Source organism: Oryx dammah, unplaced genomic scaffold, assembly GCF_014754425.2.
Source record: "Oryx dammah isolate SB20612 unplaced genomic scaffold, SCBI_Odam_1.1 HiC_scaffold_16, whole genome shotgun sequence".
Lineage (NCBI taxonomy): Eukaryota > Metazoa > Chordata > Mammalia > Artiodactyla > Bovidae > Oryx > Oryx dammah.
Window position 1 is genome coordinate 38,665,918 of NW_024070200.1, and position 26,480 is coordinate 38,692,397.

The 26,480-nt window shown below is 51.3% G+C and overlaps 2 protein-coding genes across 4 annotated transcripts in view; one reads left to right on the top strand and one right to left on the bottom strand.

Annotated features, from left to right (window-relative positions):
• The window catches only part of CIB2 (calcium and integrin binding family member 2), a 25,319-nt gene extending 19,064 nt beyond the window's left edge, over positions 1-6,255 (top strand). For all 3 annotated transcript variants that reach the window (XM_040257368.1, XM_040257370.1, XM_040257369.1), the window contains 3 exons: positions 2,367-2,514; positions 5,032-5,227; positions 5,658-6,255. In XM_040257368.1, coding sequence (XP_040113302.1) covers positions 2,367-2,514; positions 5,032-5,227; positions 5,658-5,679 — 366 coding nt within the window. In that variant the 3' untranslated portion in view covers positions 5,680-6,255. The remainder of the gene's footprint in view (positions 1-2,366; positions 2,515-5,031; positions 5,228-5,657) is intronic.
• SH2D7 (SH2 domain containing 7) lies at positions 5,794-16,855 on the bottom strand. Its single transcript, XM_040257367.1, has 6 exons — positions 16,669-16,855; positions 15,195-15,284; positions 11,755-11,920; positions 11,292-11,477; positions 8,960-9,697; positions 5,794-7,537 (listed from the first exon to the last, which is right to left on the bottom strand). Exons 1-6 carry the CDS (start codon positions 16,842-16,844, stop codon positions 7,487-7,489), a joined length of 1,407 nt encoding a protein of 468 aa, XP_040113301.1. The 5' UTR covers positions 16,845-16,855; the 3' UTR covers positions 5,794-7,486.
• Between the last annotated feature and the right edge of the window lie 9,625 nt (positions 16,856-26,480).

Below are 26,480 nucleotides of genomic sequence, written 5' to 3' on the forward strand. Positions count from 1 at the left end.
TTTGGGTTTTTAGAGCACGTTGCTGTGGGTCTTTGCAAATAGCCCCTCTCCAGGTCTCAAATGTGTGACTCTGGGGTCAGGGTATCCAGTTGGGGTCCACATGGCATCCACTTGGGTCCTGTATCCAGGCTGTGACCTCAGTCCTGAGGGATAGTAAGTCACAGGCTCAGCCCTGGACAAGCAGCCAGGCTGGCCTAGAGCGGGGGCTTGAGCCCAGGCTCAGAGGATCGTTCGAGGGTAGGAGGCACTTGGGAGGAACCATGGGGTTGTCACTCAACCCCCTCTGCTGGACTGGGCACAGAGTGGAGTGGCCCAGTGCTGGCCCAGCTGCAGTAGAGGACTCCAGGAGAGATGGGCCCTGAGTGAGCTGGGATCAGAGGAAGGAGTTGTTGGTATAATTTCTTAACTCCCTATGGGCTGGCCTAGGAAAATTCACAGGAGTTGGGTGACTGCTGGCCTGGGATCTGAGTGATTCTCTGATCCTGGCCCAGTTATCCAACCTCTAGAGCCCCACTTCTGCCTCCCATGATCTTGGTCTGAGCTGAGAGCTGTAGTAGTAGGGAACAACCTTTATATTCTCTTCCAAATTAGTCTTTAAAGGGATATTGCCTCTAAGCTTAAATTATACATAATGGGAACCCTGCCTCCCAGGTAGTGAGCGTTAAGCTAAAATATCTTTGTTTAGCTCACAGGTAACATCCTGACCAGGCCCAACTATGAATGACTGCAGGGGGGAAGAAATTAACACCTCCCCTCCAGACTTCCCTAGTGGCTCAGACGATAAAGCATCGGCCTACAATGCGGGACACCTGGATTTGATCCCTGGGTTGGGGAGGTCCTGGGGAAGGAAATGGCAACCCACTCCAGAACTCTTGCTTGGAAAATCCCATGGTTGGAGGAGCCTGGTAGGCTACAGTCCACAGGGTCGCAAAGAATCGGACACGACTGAGCGACTTCACTTCACTCACTCCAGAGGCTGATGGGAACCAGGGAATGTTTCACTTTACTCCCTCCCCCTTTAGTGTAGAAGGAGCCTGAATTCTAACTGAGGCAACATGGTTCTTTGGGACATGAGTCCGCCATCTTCTCAGTTTGGTGCTTTTATGAATAAAGTTGCTAGCCCTTGCCCCAGCAACCTGTCTGTTGATATACTGGCCCTTTGTGCTGTGAGCAGTACGAGTGCGGACTCGGGAACATCGTCTTCTCTTGCATGTCAAGGCAGGAGCCTCCATGTACTCCCTGGGTAATGGGACTAATCCCTGCTCCTACTGGAAGAGGCGATGCCTCCAGTGGGCACCCTGCTCATCTGAACAATATAACAGAACGTGACACTCATAGAGCTCTCACTAGGGCTGGGCCTTGTGCTGTTGTTATTCAGTTGCCCAGTCGTGTCTGACTCATTGTGATGCCATGGACTGCAGCACGCCAGGCCTCCCTGTCCCTCACCATCTCCCAGAGTTTGCTCAAGTTCATGTTCATTGCATAGGTGATTCTGTCCAGCCATCTCATCCTCCGACACCCTCTTCTCTTTCTGCCCTCAATCTTTCCCAGCATCAGGGATGTTTCTAAAGAGTCATCTGTTTGCATCAGACCTTCCAGTGAATATTCAGGATTGATCTCCCTTGATTGACTGCTTTTATCTCCTTGCTTTCCAAGGGACTTTCAGGAGTCTTCTCCAGCACCACAGTTCAAAGGCATTAATTCTTTGGCATTCTGCCTTCATTATGGTCCAGTTCTCACAACCGTACAACTGGGAAGACCATAGTCTTGACTATCCAGACCTTTGTTGGCAGAGTAATGTCTCTGCTTTTCAACACACTGTCTAGCTTTGTCATCGCTTTCCTGCCAAGAGGCAGTTGTCTTCTGATTTCATGCCTGCAGTCACCATCTGCAGTGATTTTGAAACCCAAGAAGAGGAAATCTGTCACTACTTCCACCTTTTCCCCTTCTATTTGCCATGCAGCAATGGGGCCGGATGCCATGATCTTAGTTTTTTTAGTATTTAGCCTTTCGCTCTACTCCTTCACTCTCATCAAGAGGCTCTTTAGTTCCTCTTCGCTTTCTGTCATTAGCATGTCATCTGCATATCTGAGGTTGTTTTTTGTTTCTTATGCCTATCTTGATTCCAGCCTGTAACTCATCCAGCCTGGCATTTCTCATGATGTGCTGGGCCTTGTACCAACACCTTATTTTTAACTCATTTAACCCTCTCGCAACCCAGTTAAGTAGGTGTGATTATTATTCCCATTTTACAGATGGGGAAACTGAGGCCCAGAGGGGTTAGGTCACAGAGGCATAACAGATGGACTCCAGGGTCCTCCCAGTGAACCTGCACCCATGGTGACTGCTGTGGTTGTTTTCTTCAGGAGAATCCCTTTAAGGAAAGGATCGTTGAGGCTTTCTCTGAGGATGGTGAGGGGAACCTCACCTTCAATGACTTTGTTGACATGTTTTCTGTGCTCTGTGAGTCGGCTCCCCGCGATCTCAAGGCCAGCTACGCCTTCAAGATCTACGGTAACCTGGGCCTGGAGCAGGGGCTGTGAAGCTGTGTGTGGCAGTGGCATTCCATAGGCCAGCTGGTTATTGCTGGTTCCCACCCTGGGGACACTGGGGACACTGAGAACACTTTGAAGAGTGCTTGTCCAGCACGGTGGCCAAAGGGGACAGCTTGTACATGAGAGATACCTGTAGGGTCCTGCGATCAGAGGAGGGAGAGTGGGCAGTTAGCATGGGGGTGAGTTCACACGTGGCAACCTCTCAGCAGGGCCTGGAGTTCGTTGACAGGAGAATGCGGGTGGGCACACCCGGGACAGGGAGCAGCCTATAAAGAGCTCAGGGAACCACACAGCACAGGGCTTGGGGAGCTGACAGGGAGATGACCGTGGTGGGATGAGCACAGTGTAAGTCTGTAGAGGTCATTGTGGCTGGGCTTTTGAGGAGCCAGCCAAGGAGTTTGGGGGTTACTATGGGGCTTCAGGTGAGGCCAGGCAGCCTTGTGTTCTCGAAAGATCTCTCAGCATCCTGGAAGTGTGAATTGGAGGAGCTAGACTGGCAGAGGCCAGGGTTCTGGAGAGGAGGCCTCTGCAGGTGGTGAGGCTGGGCTGAGAGGTAGGCTCCTTGGTCCCCCCACCCCGACTCCAGCAACTGTTGCCAGAGATAGGGTGACCTCATTTCACCCCAGCCCAGCCCAGCCCAGGACCCATTATCCTACTGGCCACCAGAGGGCGCCAAGCACCCATGAAGCCCTTGGTTTCTGCTCCAGGGGACTGGGACTGGTGTCAAACCCTCAGACAGTGCTCAGATAGGAACTCTGAAGCCCAAGGAGGGGTTGGAACCCGTCCTGGAAAAGAGGAGCCACGGACAAACCTCCTGTCCCCCGCATCTTTGGTCAGCCAGGAGATCCCAAGGCAGTGGGGTCCACTGGGCTGTTTTTTCATTTTCTAGTTGTCCTGTTTATTTCAGGGAACTTTCGTCTACATACATCTCTGCACCCACATTGTATTTGCACAGCAGAGGCATGGTATCCACCTTGTCTACTCTCCACAAACTACACCCACAAGGTTCAAGGAGAAAACCTCTCAGATTCCATCCATCGTCCACTTAATGCTGGACCTCAGGACATTGCTCCTGGGAAAGGCTATCGTCTGCCAGAGAGGGGAAGTGCAGGGCACACAGGGGAAGCCAGGCAGGCATGGGGACAGGTGGAGGGAGAACCAGGGCTCCCCAACCTCCCTGGATGGGAGTGTAGAATGGAGAAAGGCAACTGGGGACCTGGGGTTTGGTGCTGGGGGGAAACTGGGCCCTGACCTCTAGCAAGGGTCACCCACTCCCTTGACCTTAGTTTCCTCATACAGAATGGGCAGCGGGTTCCCCATCTCGCCAACCCTACAGAGAGGCACCACCAGAGGGCGGAGAAGTATCCTGTCTTGTGCCTGCCCCAGGGCCCCTTCACAGGCCTGTGGGGGATGCGCCATGGAGGGTGCCCAGACAAGAGCTTGGGCTCTGGGGTCCCACACTGAGCAGGGATGTGACCTCAAGTCATTTGTCCTTTCCAAGCCTGTTTCTTCATCTGTATTGTGGGGGTTCTAATTGTACCCACTGAAAAGGCTTGTGGTGAAAATTGAATGAGATGGAGCCTGAAGTGCTTACATTGTGCTCTTCATCACTGCCACTGATGCTAGGGTTGGGCCAGTTGGCAAGAGGAGCCCTTATGTCTAGGAAGCGCCACCCCCCACCCCCCGCCCCAGCCCCCAACCAACCAGGAGGAGGGGTTTGAGCTAAAACTTGATGGAGTCTGCTACACAGATACATGGGAAGTGCCCTCCAGGTAGAAGAAACAGCACAGGCGACGAAAGAGTTGATAGTTGGGTTGAAAAGCAGTCAGAAGGGTGTTCGCATTCCCTCTATGAGCCTGCGTGGCTCGGCCCTCTGGACATGTTGCTGGGCTGTGGGCAGCGGTAGTGCCTTTTGCCAAGGATTAGAATCAAATCATTCCCTGCTCTTTGAAGCCAGGCATGGGGCCTTACTCTGAGGGCCTTCTGGGTTTCCTGGCCTCCTTGTCTGGCTAGGGGCCAGAGGCAACGTGGTGCAGTTTAGAAAATGTGGGTCTTAGCATCAACCAGGCCCTGGTCAGCATCCCAGCTTCCCCTCCAAGCAGACATCTGACCTTGATTCAGTCATTTGGCCTGTCTGGGCCTTGGTTTCTTTAGCTCTAGAGGGAACACGAAGTCTACTGTGGGGCAAAGCTAGGAGGGCCATTTGGCCTGGGTCTCATGTTCCCAGGAAGCCTCAGATTTGGACATTCCAAGTGTCTCAGGCTAAGGCTGTTCTTGCCGTCGTACTGGGGGTTTGTGCAGATGGTGAATGTGGGTTTGTTGAACGTGGTGACCAGAGGTGCCTTGTGGGTGAGCTCCCCTTGGTCCCAGTTGCCTGAAGAGCAGGATCCAGTGTCCCCAGAGGGTACATGGGGAGGTGTCTGGTGTGACCAGCTTGGAGGAGAGTGGCCTGAGTGTCCCCACCCCCTCCCTGCAGACTTCAACACAGACAACTTCATCTGCAAGGAGGACCTGCAGCTGACGCTAGCCCGGCTCACCAAGTCAGAGCTGGACGAGGACGAGGTGGTACTGGTGTGTGACAAGGTCATCGAAGAGGCCGATCTCGACGGTGACGGCAAGCTGGGCTTCGCAGACTTTGAGGACATGATCGCCAAGGCCCCAGACTTCCTCAGGTGCGGCTCCAGGGGGCTGGCTTGGGTGGGGTGGGCCTCATGGGGGCTGCAGCCGGGAGACCCCACGAGGCTGAGGGCCCTCGCTGCTCCCAAGAGCAGTGGCGCCGCAGGCCCCGTGCGGCCCAGGAGGCAGGTCAGGCTCCAGGCCCAGCTGCCCTCAGTGTGTGCCTGGTGAGCCCGCTGTCCCCAGCAGGGCCGGACTCTCGGGGGAAGGATAAGACCTGGGGGCCCTTTGGTCAGGTGGGGTTGGACGCGCAGGCATGGCTGGCCCTCCAGGCCTTCGTTCCCTCGTGTGGAGTATTCATGAACTCTGTGTCCTCCCGGAGGGACTGTCCAGGGTTGGATGCGGGGCCTGGTTGGCTTTTTGCGAGGACCTTTACCCACCCGGTCCAGAGCCGCTCACCCCTTCTTGGTCTTTCCTTCTTTCCAGCACTTTCCACATCCGGATCTGAGGACCGTGACCAGAAGCCGACCATCCCAGCCTGGTGCCCGCACGAGTGTGACCTCCAAGCTCCCCAGGAGCGGAGCTGTGGCCTCTGCGGTTTACACCCATGAACACTTCTTTGGCCCTTTCAGCAAAAAAAAAAAAAAAAAAAAAACCTTAACCAGGGAAGGGGGGATGTGAGGAGCAGGGCCCTTCCCAGTCCCCCTGTGGGCCCTCCCCAGGCCCTCCCTCTGTTCCCCCACCTTCCCTACTCCCATCAGAAATGGCCCCAGTGGGAGGGGGAGGAGGAACCCCTAACAGGGCTGGGGTGCTGACTTGTCCAAGTGCTAGGCAGGCACCCGGGTTGCCCAGGGCAAATGGAAAAACAAAAAGAGGACAAGGTTTAACAAGCTATGCAATCTTTCTCTAGAGCCCACAGCTGGGCTGCACCCCAGGCCCTTCCCAATGTGAAGCTGTGGGAACTGTGGGTGCAAGGACTCGGCCCCTGTCCACCACCCCATCTGCCTCCCCGACGACGTGGAATCCTCAGTGGTGTGTGCTGTCCAGATTTGTGAACTCCTGATAGTAAACCACTTTCATGTTCTCTGTTTGTTGACCCCTTTTCTCCTTGAAATCTCCCCATGAGCACCTCACCTCTTGAGGTTAAGCGCTGCCTTCCCACCTTCGGCACCAACTTTATTTCAGTGCTTGTATCCTTGGGAGGAGACATATCTGTGCCCCAGATCCTAGAGAGCTCCATGAAGAGCTGATGTTGGGTGAAAACTCATCTCCACGTCCCTCATAGTGAGAGCCATTCCAGCGAACGTTTGTATCAGGCATGAGGCCAGGTCCATGGTGACCAGTCACATAGGGATGGCCAGCGGGCGTCCACTGGCTGGCTCCAGAAACTGCCCAGCAGTGCCCAGGCTGAGCCCGGGCAGCCGGCCAGGTTTGGGCCTACATTAGGAGGGGTCTGAGAGCCACCCCTGAAGACCACCACTGGCTGGGGGCAGAGCACAGATGAGGGTGATCTGGTTATATAGGGAGGCCAGCAAGCACCCACTGGCTGACTCCAGAAACCGCCTAGCGGTGCCCAGGCTGGCTGACTGTGCAGCCTCAGACAGGTTGCTGCTCTTCTCTGCTTCTCTGTCCCTCCCTGCCCCCCACCCCGCCCACTCATCTGCAGCAAAAGGGTCCGACCAAGGTCTGCCCAGCTTGCATTATGAGGCCCGCATAAAGGTGGGGGTGGAGAGGGGCAGAGGGGATGGCCCCCAGGAGCTCAGCTGCCCCAGGGTCAGAACCATCCCCTCTGAGATGGCACTCTGCTGCTACTTCCCACCCCCGCTCTCTGATAGGGCCACAATGAGGGGGACTGGTTTTGGTCTCCCGAGCAACTGTATGACATCACTCAGCTAAGAAGATGCCAGCCATACCACAAGGCCTGTCCCATGCTCAGTAAGTGTTCAGTGGTGGGAGGCCAGCTCCATCAATCGTCCGGGACCGGCCCCCCCAGCCTGCTCATCTTGGAAGAGGGGGGTGCTCACCCCTGCCTTTGGCTGGGCCCCCCTCCTCTCAGGCCGTGACTTCCTCTGGATGGGTGGGAGGCCCTGGGGTAGGGAGTGGGACTCAGTCCTGAGCAGCAGGAGACTGGAAGGTCCCCTCCCACCCTGTCGCTGGTGGGCTCCTAGGCTGTCTTGGAGCCTGGTTCCAAAGCAGGCTGGTTGGGTTTGAGGGTCCAAGGGGTGCCTTCAAACAAGCTGAGAGCTTCCCAATAACCCCTGGTGTGGCCCCGGGCCCAGGAATCCTGCTGGTGGGCCTCTGGAAGCCAGGCCTCCTCAGGGTTTGTGCTTCTTGTCTGTGAAGAAGAGCCTCCGGAGCTTGTCAGGCTGCAAGGAAGGACAGGATGCTGGAGCCTGGGTCCCGGGACAGGGCAGGGAGAGCCAGGCTCAGAGGGCCCCTCCACAGGGACTGGGAGCTGGGGCCCAAGGTCAGAGAAAGGCCAGGTTGGAATGCAGATGGCTAGTTGCTCCACAGCCCCTCACAGTGCCAGAAGCTCCAGCCCTCTGGTTGGGATGAAGAACTCGCTCGCTCTTGCCCCGCTTCCTTCACCGGGTCCCCGGAGGTCCCCACCCCAGCCCTCTCTGCCTCAGCCACGCCCTAGGTAGGAGGGGGTTGGTGTATGTGGTGCCTTCAGGACCCAGAAGGACTAGGCAGCGGAGGAGGAGCAGATGGGGGATGGTGCTTATGTAGTTCTTAGAAGGACTGTCCACAGGCAGGCTCTGTGGTCCTGGGAGTCAGGACCTCAGAGGCTCTCTTGAACCAGGGGAGTTCCCTGTCCTGGGGTAAGTGGGTACAACCCTGCCCCGAGGGAGGAGCTGGCAGAGCTTCTGGTGAAGGCCTTTCATCTGCGAGCTCAGGGTTTTACTGTTCAGGCTGGGAGAGGAGGTCTGCACGTGCTGCAGATCTGAGGCTGCCACCTTGTCGGGGGTGGGGCTCGCTTGGCTCATTGGCTCCAGGTACAGGCAAGTACACTGGGGTGAACCCTTAGGAGGGTTCCTCTGCCTCCCTGGGAACTCTCACCCCCCTCCCTCCATCCTCCTGGTCTTTGCTTCCCCCTTTCTCCTTTCTCAGTCAGAAACCCCCAGGAATAACAGTTATCTATTGGCAGCTGTCTCTGGGCTGTATCCTGAGCGCATGGTGATGGCTAGCATTGTCTCCTGGACAGCCACCCCTGGACACAGCACAGGACCAGCCCATTTTACAGATGAGGAAATGGAGCTAGATCCTGGGTAGATGCTAAATAAGAGTACAGGATGCCCAGCTAAGTTTGAACTTCAGATAAATAAGGAATAATTGCAGTCCTGGTAACTATGCTAAAAAACATTACTCATTGTTTATCTGAAATTCAGATTAACTGGGTGTGTTGTATTTTATCTTGCTGAATCTGGTGATCTTAGTTGCATGGGAAACTATTTTTCCCAAAGCCACATGGGTAGGGAGTGCCTGAGCCATGAAAAGGGACAAGGCAAGTCAAACCTGGAGCCAGGGTCCTTGTCCACCTCTCTGAGGCTCTGAGACCCCTGCAGTGGCAGGAGTCCTGCCCCAGAGAAAGACTTCAGAAGGGCCTGAAAGTTCCCATCTTACATCCTAACCTCTGCCTATCCCACCTTCTCCAAGCAGAAGTCAGGGCTGGGAAGTTCTGGGTATGGTGCTGACCTGACCCACCCGTGTTTGAGGGCCACAGGTTCCCTCCTTCACCAACAGCTCCCTGCGGGCTGGCAGCCACCCCGCCCCACCCTGGAGCCCACCTTGTGTGTCTGTCCAGCCTCCTTGCTCCTGGCTGCTTGGATTTGTGTGTCCGTCCAGCCTCCTTGCTCCTGGCTGCTTGCTCCTGGGATTTGTTCATAGGTGTGTCTGGGCTCTGGGAGCTCTGGGACCCCCGAGATCCTCTCATAACCACAGTCCGTGAACCCTGAAAGCTTTCTGTATGTGGGGCTCATCCCAGGACAGGGGGTCCTGGCTGGGCCCCCCCAGCAGACTGCAATCTGCTCATAGGCACTGCTGCCTTCCCGGCGTGGCACATCCCTGGCATCCTCAGGGAGGCCTTCTGTCCAGATGGACTCATAGGTGTCTGCACAACTGCTCTGGGAGCAGGGCTGGGCCCCACAGCTCAGTTTTGGAGACCCCTGGCTCCAGGTAGCCCCTGAGGATCCTGAGGCCTCAGAGCTGGAAGGCAGGAGGAGGCCCCAAGAAGTGGGAGACACTCTAGGGCCCTGGTCTGGGCTCACCCCAGAGAGGGCAGGTCCTGGGCCATCAGGCTTGTTCTGGCTTCCATCTGAAAGTCTCCTCGGGACCTCCTTGCCTGGAGAACAGGCCTGGCTGCCACCTGGAACTGGTCCCTGCCAGCCGGATACATCCGTGCCCAGGCCTAGACGGGCCTGGTTCATCTTTCTCAGATCTGCATAGATGATGTTGTTGGAGCCTCCAAAAGAGTTGCTCAGAAGGGAAGCTCTCCTCTCCGGGAGGGGGGGCGCCTTGACAGGGGCCTGGAGAGAGGGACAGAACTTCTGAAAGATTACCCTGCCACCAGGCTGCCCTCAGCTAAAATGAAGCTCGCTCAGAGAAGCTGAGGGCCCTGGCCTTGGACTCATTTACCTGACCATTATGTGCAGGGGTTGGTGGACATTCAGGGTCCCTGCCAGCTTCATGTTCTAGGACTCCTGAGTATGGTCCTTACGTTGGCATTCAAGGTCAGGGGTCGTGAGCTCTGTCTCCCACCGGAGATCATCCTGTCCTGCTCCTCTCTCCCCTGCCCCCCAGAGAGACCCCTGCATTCGCCCACTTACTGCTCCCTTCCCCTTCAGAATGGGCTACCCTCAAGTCCATCAATTGTGTATTTATTCAACAAATATTTAGTAAGAACTGTGTAGACACTGTCTCAGGTGCCAAGGGCTTCATAATGAGCAAGACCACCTCTTAGAAGTTTACATTCTAACCTGGAGATGGGCAACATACTACTCTGTTTTTGTTTAACGTGGTTGATGTAATACCTGATATAATAGCACGCATGCTCAGTCACTCAGTCGTGTCTGACTCTCTGCAACCCTATGGACTGTAGTCCACCAGGCTCCTCTGCCTATCAGGTTTTCCCAGCAAGAATACTGAAGTGGGCTGCCATAGCCTTCTCCAGAGGCTCTTCCCGAGCCAGGGATCAAACCCACATCTCTTGCGTCTTCTGCATTGGCAGGCGGATTCTTTACCTCTGAGCCACCTGGGAAGCACCCCATATAATAGTGTATCACAAGATAATATACTGTCAGCTCATGATCAGTACCGTGAAGAAGAACAAAGCTGAGGAATGGGATCGGGACAATGGTAGGTGGGAGCGGGGGTATTTTCCATCGTTTGGGCGGTCCTTTCTGAGGAGAGGGCATTTAAGCAGAGAATGGCATGCAGTGAGAGTAGCAGCCATGTGAGTATCTGGTGGGAAGAGTATTCCAGGCAGTGGGTCAGCAAGTGCAAAGGCCCTGAGGTGGGAACAAGGCTGGTGTGTTTAAGGAAGATCCAAAGGCCAGTGAGGTTAGAGAAAAGTGAAGGAGGAGGAGAGGGAGCAGGGCCCCTGAGGAGGCTCTTGTGAACCCTGGTGAAGCTTTCAGATTTTATTTTAAACCAGAGGAGAAGCCCTCGACATTCTGTGATCTGATATACATTTTTAAAAAAGTCTCTGTGAGTCCCTCCTGCAAAGGCGCTACGGACAATAAAGTATTGACTCACAGGCACCCCACTCCACTCCTTGTAAAGGGGATTTTTTCAGATATTGTATATCCATTCCTTCATTCAAGCCTCAATGGAACCTCAGGATTGGTAAACTGAGACTCAGAGAGGTTATGTGACTTGACCAAAGTCACTCAGCCAGAAAGGCCAAGCCAAAGTTTGAACCAAATCCAGCTAGCAGAGGCAGGCATGGGTGAACCACTGGGTGATTCCAAACTGGGCTGCTCCTCTCCCAGAGCGCCTGGCAGTCAGCTTCCGCAGCCTAAGGGGCTGGATGGGGTGGCCGCTCCAGGCCTGACTGTGGGTGTGGCACCCACATTCCTGGTCTAGCAACCCTGACCCTCAGTGTCCCAGAATCCTTCTCACCTCCATGCTTTCTTCCTCGGAGAGATTCCAGGGACTTGCATCCAGGCTCCTCCTTTTGTGGAGGAAGGAGACCTGGTGCTTTGGAGAGGCAGGGGGGCTGCTGGCCTTCTCTGGTGGGTATTCCAGGCTAGGATCAGTTTGATGCAGGCCCAGGGTGATGGCGTCATAGAGATCATTGTCCTCCATCTGGGGGTGGTGGAGACACAGCAAGTGCCTGGTCATATACCCCTGGTTGGCCTCTAGCCTCCTGCCAGAGACTGCTGGCCAGAGCCAGAAATATCCCCACCAGGTCCCAGACCTCGGCTAGAACGCTGTCTCCTTCTCCCAGGACCCTGCCCTGAGTGCCCATGGGTGGCAGGAAATAGAGAAGGCAAAGAAAGGCACGTGGTCCAGCGGTGGACACCCCTGGCCTGGGTACTCTGCCCCATCCCCCACCCCACCCCCAAGGAAGAGGGTTACCTACCCGGGGGCAGGCAGCAGACAGGGTCTCCCCGAAGGGCTCAAACTGCACCTCCTGGTAATGGTGCACGAGTTCCGCCAGGGTGCCGTGGCTCTGGGTGTCCCCTGAGATGAGGTAGCGCCGGTTTCGGAGCTGGTTGATGACAAAATGCCGGCAGCGGTCACTGCCCCTGCAACACAAGGACAACCGGCAGCTCTGCCTTGGCCCAGGACCGGAGCTGACCCGGGGCCACGCCGCCCTCTGGGGCCCTGACATGCCCCTCTGGAAAGTAGGACCTGACATCCAACAAGCCTAGCCTTGCAGGTGATGGGGAGCTAGGGAGTGAGGTTTCAACCCCCCCCCCCTCCATTCCCTCCCCCTTCCCCTGCAGCATCAATCAGGGAGGAAAAGGCAGGGGAAATGAAGAACTCAGCTTGGGGCTTGGATGCAAAATGTAAAGGGATGACACAAATTCAGTAATCAGGACAACTAATAATGCAATTATTTTAGAAAGTCAAAATTAATACCAAAATATCCATGATAAGTAAAACCTCTGTCTTAAAGATGAGGTCCAACCCCACACTTGCACAACTCGGCCTCACTCCTCTCACCTGAATTCTGGCCAGGTCGAAAAGATGGAATTCCAGCTTCCATCTCCCCCAGCCTGTAAAGTCCCACCCTCTTCATTTTCCTTTTTTATGGGAGAGTATTGGGCTTCCCTGGTGGCTCAGTGGTAAAGAATCTGCCTGCCAATGCAGGAGACTGCAGGTTCAATCCCTGGGTGGGGAAGATCCCCAGAGGAGGAAACAGCAACCCACTCCAGTATTCTTGCCTGGGAAATCCCATGGTCAGAGGAGCCTGGAGGGGTTGCATGGGGTCCCAAAAATGTCTGTGGGCTCGCAAAGAGACAGAAACGACTTAGTAACTAAACAATAAGGGTAAAGCACACATCCTAATTGTGCTGCTCAATGTATTTCCCATGGAACCGCCACCTAGAGGAAAATAGACACTATTTCCAGCTCCCCAGAAGATTCCCTTATGGCCCCTTCCAGAGTAGCCATCACCCTGACCCCCATCGTCACAGAACAGTTTTGCTCATTATGGAAATTCACATAAATAGAATCATATTTTTTCTTCATGTTCATGTAGAATTAGCTTTTTTCCCCCACTGATAGGTAGTATTCCATTTAATTTAAATATCCACAATGTATCCATTCTGCTGATGGACATTTAGGTTATTTCCACATCTGGGCTGTTTGGGCTGTTATAAATGAAGTTACTCTGAACATTCTTGTACGTGGCTTTTTGCTGAATATATGTATTCACTACTATTGAGAATATCCCAGGACGGAGAGTTGGTGGGTCTGGGACACACTTATGCTTAGCTTTAGTAGAGTATGCCAAATTGTTTTCTAAACTCATTGCCAAGTATGAGAGTTACAGTTGCTCTGTGTCTTCACAAACTGTTTCGTAGCCTCCTTCTACTGTAACCAGCAGTTGATTGTGGTTTTAGTTTCTATTTCCCTGATCACTAAAGCTGCTGAACTGTCCTTTTTGGGTACCTCTGTTTTGCCTGTGTTGTCTTTGTCTTACTGATTTGCAAGAGTTCTTCATATATTCTTGATATGAATCCTTTATTAGGTGTGTGTATTACAATACAAAACCTCTCTGGCACTGTGACTTGTCCTTTTATTCACAGAATGGTATCTTTTGATTAATAAGAGTTCTCAATTTTAAGAAACTCAATTGATAAGCTTCTCTGTCAGTACTTTGGGGTCTTGTTTAAGAAATCTTTGCCTACCACAAGATCACAAAAAATGTTTCCCATGTTTTCCTTTATAAGCGTATTGTTTTGCTGTTCTCACTTGAGTCTATGATCCATCTAGAATTATTTAAATTTTGTGTATGATGTGAGGTAGGGGTCATTTTTTTTCATTTGGATATCCAATTGCTCCCACACCACTTATTGAAAAGACCAGCCTACCTTCATCCCTCAGCCCTGAACTACAGTGGACATTTGTTGCAAATCAGGTATACCAAATATGGACATTTGTTGCAAATCAGGTAAACGAAATGTAGGGGGCTGTTTCTGGATTTGTTGGTCTATTTGTGTATCTGCGAGGAACCCTACTTTTATCTCTTTAATGAGTTGGCATTCTACCCAAGATCATGTTTGAATAATAACAATACAAAAAAAAGGCCTGATGCTGAAAAGACATTGAAAACTGCTGAGTTTGTATATTTCAAACGGAGAAGGCAATGGCACCCCACTCCAGTACTCTTGCCTGGAAAATCCCATGGATGCAGGAGCCTGGTGGGCTGCCATCTATGGGGTCACATGAGTCAGACACGACTGAAGTGATTTAGCAGCAGCAGCAGCAACAAGTAACATTTATTTATTTACTATGTTCTGGACACTGTACCAGCACTTTTAAAGGTCTAAACTCATCAAACCCGTTCAACAATTCTATGAAGTAAATACTGCAATATTACCATTTTACAGATGAGGAAACATGGGTGCAGAGAGGCAAAGTAACTTGCTCAAGGTCAGGATTTAAACTGGGACAGTCAGAACAGATGATAATTTTGAATCTGAATCTGAGACCTTTGAGAGTTTCCCTGGAGCCCCAGCCTGCCTCCCTCCCTAACTGGGGGGTTGGTGGCAGGGGGAACTTCTTTCTTTTTCTGCCTCCCCCCTCGCAACCTACTCGGGTCAGGCTCTGACATCACCACCTCTGACTTCATCCTGCCTATCTTGTCTCCTCGTCTCTAGGACCACTGCCTTACACTAGTCTAGATTTTATCATCGAGCCCAGACCTCACCCCTCTGTGGTCCCCACTGCCCCCACACCTCCAGTATCTGTCTTGAGTCCTCCTTCCATAGGCTGCCTGCAGGTTCCTTGCAAAACCTAAGTCTGACCTGATAACCCGTCATTGTCTACGGACATAGCCCAGCATCCAAGGCTATCCTGAGCTGCCCCCTGCCCTCCTCTCCAGGCACTGCTCCACTGGGACCACACATCCTTCTGCACCCAGCAACTCGTGGGGTCCCCAACACCTTAGTCTGCCTTGTCTCTCTTCTTTTGCACACGCAGTTTAATCTACTGGAAATGCCTTCCTAAATCTCAATCACACCTCCTTTCCTGCCCAGCAAGTTGCTTTCTTCCTTCTATCCTGGACTCAAAGTTCACCTCTGTGAACCTTCCCCACTCTTCCATCAGGAGGAGGTTCTCCCCTGCCCACCCCTCTGACTCACCCCCTTGAAGGCAGAGGCCCCTAGTGTATGGCCGGCACTGCTCAGAATGCCTGATGGACATGGTTGGATGAGTGAGGGAGTCAGAGAGTGAGGGCCTGGGTAAATCCCAGCAGTGTGGGCTGGTGGAGATTCAGAGCTTATTTGCAAGGCTGGCTTATGGGAGCCAGAGCCTGCCTGCCTGCCCTTTGCAGAGGGCTTCCTCTCTTACCTGTAGGACAAGATGTAGCCGGTGGCCCGGTCACTGAGGCGGATGAGGAAGGAGCCAAGAGCTTTGTCCCTGAGCAGCTGCTCTGTCTGCCTGGGCAGAGGACATGCCATTAGCCAGGGCTGGGTCCCCCAATAGCAACAGGAGTAGCCTAAGTCAGACCGGCCTCAGAGTCCCTGCCAGCCATGCCCCAGACCCAGAGCAGAGACCTCCAGACCTTTATAGAGAAATCCCTCAGAACTTCGGCTGGTTCTGTGGCCTGTCTGGGCTCAGTCAAGCAAATTCAAGACTCAGTCTGGCGCTGGGCTGGAGTCCTGAAGTCACGTACACTGCCCCACTTACAGCCTCACCACTGGGCACAACAGCCACTGCCCCTTTCCACCTGAGTGGCCCTATAGCAAGAAGGATTCCATGTAGCTGGAGATTTTCAGTTGTGTGGATCCTTGCCTCAGGGCTGCTGTGCACAGCAATGTGTACAATTGCTGCACAATTGTGCAGGATGTGTACTGCACAAGGGTTTCTGCAGGGAGAGGGTGCTATTATATCTGGAGCCTGACCATGATAGCAACTCTTAGGTTCTCATCTTCCTCCCTTGCACATCCCCTTCAACCCCAGGCAGCTATGGATACTGCTAAATAATGCCAAGTATTCTGGAGGCATGGTAGAAAATTCCAGCTGTCTTCTGATTTGGCAGTACATAGACCAAATAGTTCCTCACCCACTTATTCACCAAATACTGAGTGCCTGCTCTATGCAGGATCAGCTACAAATTTTGCAGAGTTCAGTACTAAATGCAAACCTGGAGCCTCTCAGTAAAAAAGAATTTCAACATGGGGACTACAGTGTATTCAGCCAAGAATAGGGCCCTTCTGAGCAAAGGGCCCCGTGTTATAACACGAGTTGATGCCGGTGAAGCTGGCCCTGGTTCAATGCTAAGTGCTGGGCTGGAGGACCCAAAGGCTGGCTGCATTTGTCATTCCTTCAGCAAGTGCTTTGGCAGCTTGGAGACCCACCCCAATCAGAAAGCCAGCCCCCACATTTTGGCGTTTATTCCTAGAGTAACTGTATATCCAGGGTTGCCTGGGACAGTTCCCACTTAAAACAGGTCTCCTAGTAAATTCTCCACTTACTAATAGTGTTCTGGTTTGGATGATAAATGAAACAGCACCCCTAGTAATTCAGAGCTGGTCTGAATGCATTCTGATCCGGCCTGCCGCTCCCACCCCCCTGCCTCTGTTTTTCTGGCCACCTGGCAGCCCCAGCAAACTCATAGTGGGGGGCCAATGCCTTCACTCACCTTGCCCACAGAAGCAGCCGTCAGAGAACTTGGTGCTCCTAAGTCTGCTTCCCCACCCACCACCTCCTGGGGTCCCTGCCTCCCCCATGGAGAAGGCAGGGACCAATCTGGTCCCAGACCATTTTTTCGGCCCTGAGGGGCTATCGGCCACGCTGGGTGTGTGGACAGGGGCAGCCTTACTTGCGGGTGATGAATCCGTGAAACCAGGGGGGCAGGGCTCCGTTCTGCAGAATGAGGGGGGCTTGCGTCTCCATGAACCAGCTCAGGGCCAGCTCCTGCAGCTCAGCCAGGGCCTGTCTGTCCCCAGCCCCCTTGGGCCCCTTGCCCAGGCTGAGCTGCCTGAGGTGGGCCTCCATTCTGGCGAGCACCGAGGTGGAAGCCGAGCCCAGACCACCCACACGCCTCTATATCTGTGTGCGCCTGATGGACTGACGCCTCATTTGCCTGAGTCCATGCCCTCTCCAACCGCCCACGGCACACAGGAGCCCCATTGTCACCTCTGACAATGTGTGGACTGGTTCCCCTCTCTGACGCTCTGAGGCAAGGCACCTTGGCTGGCTGGGGACGCTGGGGGAGGGTCACATTAGCAGCTAGAGAGGCCTGGGGGTGGGTATCCCTGACTTCCTGGCTAGCAGATGAGGCACAGCACTGGTTTTGGCCCCTTCCCCCAACCTCCGGTCTTTGTCTTGGCTAAAGACCAGACTCTGGCTAAAGGCCAGGCACCGCCACTCTTAGCAAAGTGGGGGATTTAAATTCTACTTGTCCTTCCTTCATGGAAGCCACCTGCATTTTGGTGAAGTTCTGTGCTGGTGAATTCCTCCTTCCACTCAAACTTTACTGTCTACCGTGTGCCACATACTTGTGGGCCCTGGGAATAAAGCAGTAATACAAAGAGCATTTTGCCTTGTGGCACATACATTCTAGTGGAAGGAGACAGGCAATAGACAAATACATATGTAGAATATGGTGTCAAGTGTAGTAAGCACTCCAAGAAAGAGAGGAAGGAGATGAATGGGTGTGTTATCTAGATGGGGGGTCAGGGTTGGGGGAAGCCTTGTCCATAAGGTGCCACTGGAGCCACAAAGGAGGAGGCCAGGCTGGTGGCTGCGGAAAAGATTCTGCTCCCAGAAGAGAGAAGAGCAAGTGCAAAGACTATGAAGTGGGCCTCTGCTCTCTGATCCCCTAGCAGGGCTGCCATAAGGCCTCCGAGAGGAAGCAGTGAACCAGGTAGGGCCCAGGATATTTGTTCATGCAAACATCCCTGAACTTTTAACATGCTTCCGAGTTTCATAGCAGAAATCCAGGCTTGGGTGATGGGGAGACAGGGGATGTTGCAGACAACCAGCCCCAAGGATCTGGGTTAGAATCATTACACTGGCCGGGGCCTGAAGGCAGTTACTAAGTGGCCGCAGATAGCTCAGTTTTTTCATCTGTAGAATGGGAATGATTTTTTAAAAGCTACTTTCTAGACTCTAGGGCCATTATGACAACTAAAGGAGATAGCACACAGTTAAGAATAAGTTCAGGTGTTCAGTTCTGTCCAACTCTTTGCGACCCATAGACTGTAGCACAGTCCATCACCAGCTCCTGGAGCTTGCTCAAACTCATGTCCATTGAGTTGGTAATACCATCCAACTGTTTCATCCTCTGTCGTCCCCTTCTCCTCCTGCCTTCAATCTTTCCCAGCATCAGAGTCTTTTCAAATGAGTCAGTTCTTTGCATCAGGTGGCCAAAGTATTGGCGCTTCAGCTTTAGCATCAGTCCTTCCAATGAATATTCAGGACTGATTTCCTTTAGGATGGACTGGTTGGATCTCCTTGCAGCCCAAGGGACTTTCAAGCGTCTTCTCCAACACCACAGTTCAAAAGCATCAATTCTTCAGCGCTCAGCTTTCTTTATAGTCCAACTCTCACATACATACATAACTACTGGAAAAACCATAGCTTTCTCTAGGTGGACCTTTGTTGGCAAAGTAATGTCTCTGCTTTTTAATATGCTGTCTAGGTTTGTCATAGCTTTTCTCCCAAGGAGCAAGCATCTTTTAATTTCATGGCTGCAGTCACCATCTGCAGTGATTTTGGAGCCCAAGGAAACAAACTCTCTCACTGTTTCCATTGTTTCTCCATCTATTTGCTATGAAGTGATGGGGCCAGATGCCATGATCTTCATTTTCTGAATACTGAGTTTTAAGCCAGTTTTTTTCACTCTCGTCTTTCACTTTCACTTTGCTTAAGAATGAGGAAATGTATGTATAAACTCAAAAACTGGTAGAACTGGCCAATAACAATAGAAGTTAGGATAATGTTTGCCTTGGGGAGTATATGATAAGGAAGGGATGAGGGGCTGTTGGGTGGTGATCATGTTTTATTTCCTGATCTGAGTGGTGTGTTAGGTAAATGTATTCACTTTGTGAAAATTCGTTGAGCTCTGGGCTCATGACCTATGCATTTTTCTATGTATATGTTCTACTTCAACAAAACAGCTCACTTACTAAAAAACGAGGATGCTGCAGTCATATTTCCTTGGTTCCAATCCCAGCTGACCAGCTATGGGACCTTGAGGAAATGACTTAATTTTTTTGGACTTCAGTGTCGTCATCTTTGAAACAGGGACAAGAACATGACCTTGTTTGGAAGGTAAGATGAGTTATGTCCTTAGAACAGAGTTTGGAACACAAGCTATTAGGATCAGCTCTGATGATGATGTAATAACCCTAAAATACAGTGGGCCCTCCCATTGGTAATTATTTTCATTATTACTATTATTATTACAATTTCATCACGGTCACCTCAAATCAAGATAAAGTGATAGATGGCAAGTATGTAATACATACAACTTAGAGGAAAGGCCAAGGCATGACACACACCTGCAATCTCCACCTGAACAGCTTATTCCCTGTCTCTGAAACTCATCTCTCACACCTGTGAACAGGGCTGCAAGGCATCTACTTGCCTCACCTGTCGATGGAGTAAACTATTGCAGGTCATGCCCTTCACATGCGATAGGCCCACAGGCACACAGCAAGGATCCCCAGGGTCAGCTCCCGGGAACACCACTTTTATAAACAATTTCCAGCCTTGACAGAAAGGAGTCAACTCCAGCCAAGGGATCCTGGAGGGATTCATGTACTTGTGAAACTGTCTTCCAGTCACAGCTGTAAGCCAAGGATACACTGGGGTAACAATGGAAATCACAGGCCCAAACTGGAAAGGACTGGGATTTCCTAAATTGAGGTGGGGGAGGAACAGGGGTGGATTACATCTTTATCTTCCCCAATCTCTAACTGAAATTCAGCATTTCCTTCCATGACGAGTGCAGAGAACAAACCTTATTAGTGTTCATAGAACTTGTGACTTTGTCACCAATGGAAATTACAGATATTCTCATACCATGTTATAGCTGCAGCAGACATCTTCAGATATTGATTTTGTTCACCATTACCTCAAAATAACTAAGCCCAATGCCCGATCTTGTTCTTTAACATGCTAATAAAGAAGCACACTGTATTACTACATCACAGATTTTTGAATAACTTTATTTCAATCTGGTTGATATCCATTGTGATTCTATGTATTTTATTTCATGCATTTAAAAATATTATTCTGAGAAAAAGTTCATGAACTTCATCAGATACCAGAGAGGTCCACGGCCCAAAAAAGGCCAAGGAAGCTGGGGTTAGACCCAGAGTTGGTTTGCTGCCAACACAAAGTCCTGGAGGTATTCAAATACAAAGAAATGTGTTTCTGTAATTTTCCATGAGGTGTTATCTCTCCAGCTCCCTCTTAGGTGGGGTACTTTTATGAGCGGAACTTGGCCATTTGCATAAGACGACAAAGGTTTTGTGTAGGGGAAGGGGGAGCCCAGGGTGGCTGCGGGCCAGATATGAAGATTCCAAAGGCAGGCAAATAAAGGGGAGTCTATTTTTACACTCAGAGGAAATGGGGGTGAGGAGCGGGTGAGGCCAGGTTTGGGGACATCAAGTGAGCTCTGTGAAAGACTGAGGGGTTGGCTTTCCCTGAAGGCACTCCATAACCCACTGTTCAGTTCATGGCCGTGCTCACCTGTGGGGGGCTGGGCCCTGGGACAGAGAGAAGACTCCAGAGCACCTACCCTCCTTCTCCACCCCTGGGTGCCCAGAGGTGCAGGAAGAGGAACTGAGAAGATTTAGGCTCTTGCAGCCAGACTAAGCAACTTACAATTCTGGTTCCCCCATTTGGGTGACTTTGAGGGAGGTACCTAATCTCCGTGTGTCTCAGTTTCTCATCAGTAAAAATGAAAGGGATAAAAAGTAGCACCTAGTAGGGTTTGGGGATCCAGGGAGCTGATCCGACGCAGAGGAGAGGCCGGGAGGCACAGTGCACATGCAATAAGCATCAGCCCTGGCTCCAAGTCATCTCCCCGCTGGGAAGTCCCCAGAATTCTCTGTCTCATCGAAACTTCCTTATCCTGGGTTCTCCATCAAGGCCGTGCTTCTGCTGTAGGACAAATAGATGGTAACTGATTATCCAGTAAACTACTCTCTCCTGAGGGTGCTCAATCCACTCTGCCTTCTCAGGCAGAAAGCTCTCAGCCTTCTCCAGAAAGATGCTCAGAGGCAGTGTCTTTTCAGGTCCTTTGGACCGAGGCTGAGTATGGCCAGCACCCCAGCACCGCCGCTTCCAGGCCTGCTTCGCTGAGCCTGTGCTGTGGGAACCTAGCACACGACCAAGTACTGCTGGCAGCCCGCCTCCATGCAGAATGCCAAAGGGGGCTTCTCAGTAATTTTAGTCCTAGGTTTGTTTTAGTTTATGAACACTGCATTTTTGTGTCCCTTAGTTGGTTATTCCATTAGAATTTGTTCCATAATAGTAGGGAGTGCAGAATGAACAACCCTATTTCTTTTTTCCTCAGACTGTCTTATTCTCTGCTATATTCTGTGCCTGGAACCATGTTTGCCATAGTTAGATGCTCCATAGGTGTATTTTAAATTATCATCCAAATGTGTAATATATCCACATGGTTTTTAAAAATAAAAAGTGTAGTACTCCCCTAGTGGTCCACTGGTTGGGAGTCCGCCTGCCAATGCAGGGGACATGGGTTCCATCGCTGGTCTAGGAAGATTCCACATGCTGAGGGGTAACTAAGCCCATGTATCACAACCACTAAGGCCACACGCTTTAGATACCATGCTCTGCAACAAGAGAAGCCACCATAACAAGAAGCCCCCACTGCAATTAGAGAGTAGCCCCCACTGCAACTAGAGAAAGCCTACACGCAGCAACAAAGACCCAGTGCAGCCAAAAATAAAAATAAATAAATAATAAAAAGTATAAAAAAGATATCCCTAAAAATCTTCTTCCTCCAGGCATTAAACCCCTGTCCACCCAGTGCCATCTCATTCCCACAAAAAAAGAAACACTCTTATTCATTTTTTGAATGTTCTTTCTGGGTTTCTTTATGCATATTCAAGTAAATATGTATAATCTTATTTTCCTCCCTGTGTTATATAAGGGTAGAATCCTATGCAGTATCCTGCACTTTGTTTTGTAAAACTCTTTAGTAATAGATCTTAGAGTTCCTTTCATAAGAATACATAGAGGGATGCCATTCTTTTTGTTACAGCTACATGGCTGCACCATCATTTTTGTAACCAGTCACCTAGTGATGATCATTTGGATTGCTTCCAGTGTTTTTATATTTCCCACAATGCAACAGTGGATAACCTTATACAGATTTGATTAAGCCCAAGGGTGAGTACATCCATGGAACACATTCTCAGAAGAGAGATGGCTCAATCAAAAGGGTATTTGCATTTGTCATTTTGATAGATGTTGCCAAATTGTCTTCTTTAGGAGTTGTAGTCATTTACACTCAAGAAATACTGAATGAATGACTAGACAAATAGATAATATATCCAAGCTCAGTCATTTGGTGGAGAAGGCAATGGCACCCCACTCCATTACTCTTGCCTGGAAAATCCTATGGACGGAGGAGCCTGGTGGGCTGCAGTCCATGGGGTCAAGAAGAGTCGTACACGACTGAGTAACTTCACTTTAACTTTTCACTTTCATGTATTGGAGAAGGAAATGGCAACCCACTCCAGTGTTCTTGCCTGGAGAATCCCAGGGACGGGGGAGCCTGGTGGGCTGCCATCTATGGGGTCGCACAGGGTCGGACACGACTGAAGCGACTTAGCGGCAGCAGCAGCAGTCATTTGGGGGCCCCCAGCTAGCACGAAAAACTGGGAGGGGGCTGCTGCTGCTCCAGCGAAGGCACCAATGTTACTTTGACTTTTTGTGCCCCTTTGACGTCCCTGAAAAAGCTCATCTGCTCATGTGTAGAGCATGGCTCTTGGGGTAGGAGGGCGGTACAATCATCCCACCAAACAGGCAGTTCTGTTTTAGTAATTTTTACAGGACAATGGCCAGGTACTGAGAACTTTACAAGGGCTGGTTAAAATGTCTGAGGCCTGAAAAACAGTAACAACAAAAAACCCTACCAGTTGCTGCTAAGTCGCTTTAGTCGTGTAGTTTGGAGGTCAGATGGTCTTAATCTCACAAGAATCCCCAAGTGTGCAGGAAAACTGCCAACAGATTGTTACCAATTGTCAATTAAATGAATTCTCAAAGCCAAATCATTCCAAAGCAAAATTATAAAAGTAATCATTTCCAAAAAAGTTCAAAGTAAAAAGTATTATGTTGTACATAAGACATATAGAATATTATGCCATATATACATGTCATATTAATATTATAATTATACATAATATAAAATGTTAATATTATATTGTATATAATTTAAAATGTGAATAGTCACATTTATATTATATTATATCTATATATTTGTATATATTTGTTTATGTGCTATGTAGTGACATGCAGACTCCAAAGTGCCCTGGACCTTTGCAGGCACACTCAGTTGTGTCCAACTTTGCAGGCCCATGGACTGTAGCTGCCAGGTTCTTCTGTCCACGGACTCCGGACAAGAATACTGGAGTGAGTTGCCATTTCTTACTCCAGGGATCTTCCCGACCCAGGGATCAAACCCGCATCTCTTGTGTCTCCTACACTGGCAGGTCCCACTCCATAGAGTATCCTTGCTCTGGGCCTGTGGGCTCCTGACAATCCCAGAGGAAAGTAAACCCACCCCTCAGATCAGAGGGTCTCCCCTATTAGCTGTACCTCTCAGTTTCGGCAGCAAGAACATGACGTAAATTAGTTTCTCTATAGATTATCTGACCTCACCAGTGAGTAGTTCTGGGTCCTGTGCAAAAATGAAGAGCTGTAGAATTACATGCCATTTGCTCATGAGAACTAAAGAAGAGACAGGTATCCAGGAACCTGTTGAGAAGATCAGGGGCCGAGGATCATATGTTGGAAAGCTTGTTCTACAGTTTCTTGGAGGCCAGGGGACTGCCATGGGTCCTGGAACACCTGACAGTTTGGACATCCAGGGCTGCCCCTCACTGCTTGGAAATGGGGGCCCATAGGAGCTCGGTAACGATGTTGAGCCCCTATCATGCAGCAAACATTTCAAATACACATATGTGATTGCCTTTCCCTTTTATTACAGGAAGACGAGATAGCATTACTGTCTCCAGTTTTCCCCACTGTAAAGATGGAAACAGAGACTCAGGCCTGAAAACGGGTTGCTCGAAACAAAGAGTAAGTCAGTGGCAGGGCCGAGACCAGAAGCTGGGGGTCCTACCCCACTTCCTCATATATGCTGCATCCACCTTCTATGCCTTTGTTCTTGACCCCTCCCCTACCTGGGGCTCCTTCCCTTGCTACTCAAACTCTGTAAGTATCTAAAAAATGCACTAAATCAAAATTGATGAATATTTTGTTAATATATTCAAGCTCCAAAATACAAAACCAATCTGAAAACGGTCTCCTCTTCTCTCCAAATCAGTTCCTTCTAGGTCTCCTCACTGCCCAGTATCACATCTTGATTGCCTTCTGGGACCTTCCTTCCAAGACAGTGGCCTTCCCTCCAAGGCAGCGGTCCCCAACCTTTCTGGCACCACGGCACAGTTCCGTGGAAGACAGTTTTTCCACGGTCGGAGTTGAGGGGGATGGTTCAGGTGGTAATGGAGCAATGGGAGAGGCAGATGAAGCTGCACTGGCTTGCCAGCTGCTCACCTCCTGCTGTGCAGCTCTGGTTCTTAACAGGTACCACCTGGGGGTGTTGGGGACCCCTGCTCCAAGGTTGTGTCCCCTTATTGCTTTGCTTGCACAAGCACCTCTTTTTAAAAATTATTTATTTATTTTGGCTGTGCTGGGTCTGAGTTGCGGCTCATGGAATCTTCACTGCGGCAGGTAGGACGCAGTTCCCCAACCAAGACTGAAGCTGGGCCCTGGGCGTTGGAGTGCGGAGTCTTACCCACTGGACCCCCTGCACAAGCACCGTTTAAACTCCTTTGGTGACCCCTTTGCCCAACCAAGATGGTGTCTATACCTCTACCATTAGAACAGCGTCTCTTCAAGATCTCACTTAAAATGCCCTTACCTCCCAGATGGGGCTTCATAGTTGGGGCTTGTGTGAGCAGGGAGGAAGAATCTGAGCTCAGGTTTGGCTGAGGGATAGGAGGTCCTGGGAAGGTGATGGCAAGGGGGCTCTTGGGAAAGGAGTGGGGAAAGCAGAAAGGCTTACAGTGTCCTGGGTGCAGTGCCAGGCCCAGAAGCAGGACAGTGACCAGAAAGGACAGGACCTCTGTAGCTATAGCCCCACTGTCTTCCCAGGGATCCAGCCCTCCCCTGCTTCCTGGGCAGTGTGGCTCTGTGACTCCTATGTGGACCTCTGCTGCCTGGCACCCAGCCTGCAAGCTTCCCAGCCCACCCTCCAGCACATCCGGGCCTCTACCTACCTGGGTCCTGGCTCCCTTGTCCTTGGAACTGGGAGCTTGGCAGGCGTCCCACATACCTTCCCTCTAGGAAAGAGAACCACAGGTGTGTCAGATTTGCCTGCCAATTTGGTAGGGAAACGAGGCTTCCTGGAAGCTGGAGATAGCAAATCCAGGCCCACAGGGTCCCCTGGTGGGGCTCCCCTCTGTGAAGCTCCCCCACACTCCTTTTCGGAGTTTCAGCATCACTCAACACACCAGGCTGAAGCAAAGAGCAGGGCCTGGGGATGTTTGTTGAATGAATCAGTTACCATTCTGAGGCCTTACCACAAGTCAGGGACTGTGCCAAACACTTTTGCATTTATCTTAAGCCTCACAACAGCTCTAGGAGGTAAAGCGGTCATTATGTCCCATTCTACAGATGGGGAAACTGAGGCACAGGGTGGCTGGGAGATCCACCCAATGTCATACAGCCCCTCCTTTATTTGGGAGCCCCCCTCCCCCACTGCCACTGCTTCCAGCGGCCCCATCCATTTCTCCACTGACCCTCTATCAGGACAGGTGGCGTGGCGCTGAGCTGTATGAAAGCACAGACAGCGCTCTCCCTGGGTGGTGGCGGTGGAGTCTCCCAGTGGTCAGTTCAGCCCCACTCTGAAGATGGTCTGCCTCTCCCTGTTCCTTCTCCCACCCTCCGGTGCTCAGCCCATTCACAGCTGCAGTACCCCAGCCTTGCTCCATGAACTCCAGTTCCCTCCCCATCAAGGCCAACTTCCTCCAGACGAGCTCTGGGTTGAAGGAAGCCCCACCAAAGTTGCATTGTGTCCCCTAGCCCCAAGCAGTGGAGCCGTCTCTGCCGGTCCTCTCTGCCTCAGGCACAGAAGGCCTCCATGGGTGCCCTTTGTGTCAGGACAGCTTCTCCAGCAGGGCCAGGGGAAAGGCAAAGTCATCAGGCTTGCACTAACTAGAGAGGGCGGCCAAGCTTGCAGGATGAGACAGAGTCCTAAAAGCAAGGGTCAGGTCAGTTGTAATAGCTGAGAATCAAGAGGTCTTTGAGCATGAAGGATCCATGGGGAGCCTCTGTTTATATGGGGAGCTATAGGGAGAATGACCAAAGGCCCTCACAGCTGTGCCTTATGCCACTGATACATTTCAGAGCAGGTGGGCAGGGCCC

Coding starts and splice junctions, on each gene's coding strand:
- SH2D7 (XM_040257367.1), bottom strand. CDS start 16,844: ATGGAGGCCCACCTCAGGCAGCTCAGCCTGGGCAAGGGGCCCAAGGGG. Junction 9,698..11,291: donor CCGAGGAAGAAAGCATGGAG/GTGAGAAGGATT, acceptor CCCTCTCTCCAG/GCCCCTGTCAAGGCGCCCCC. Junction 7,538..8,959: donor AGGCTGGACAGACACACAAG/GTGGGCTCCAGG, acceptor CCTTCCTTGCAG/CCTGACAAGCTCCGGAGGCT.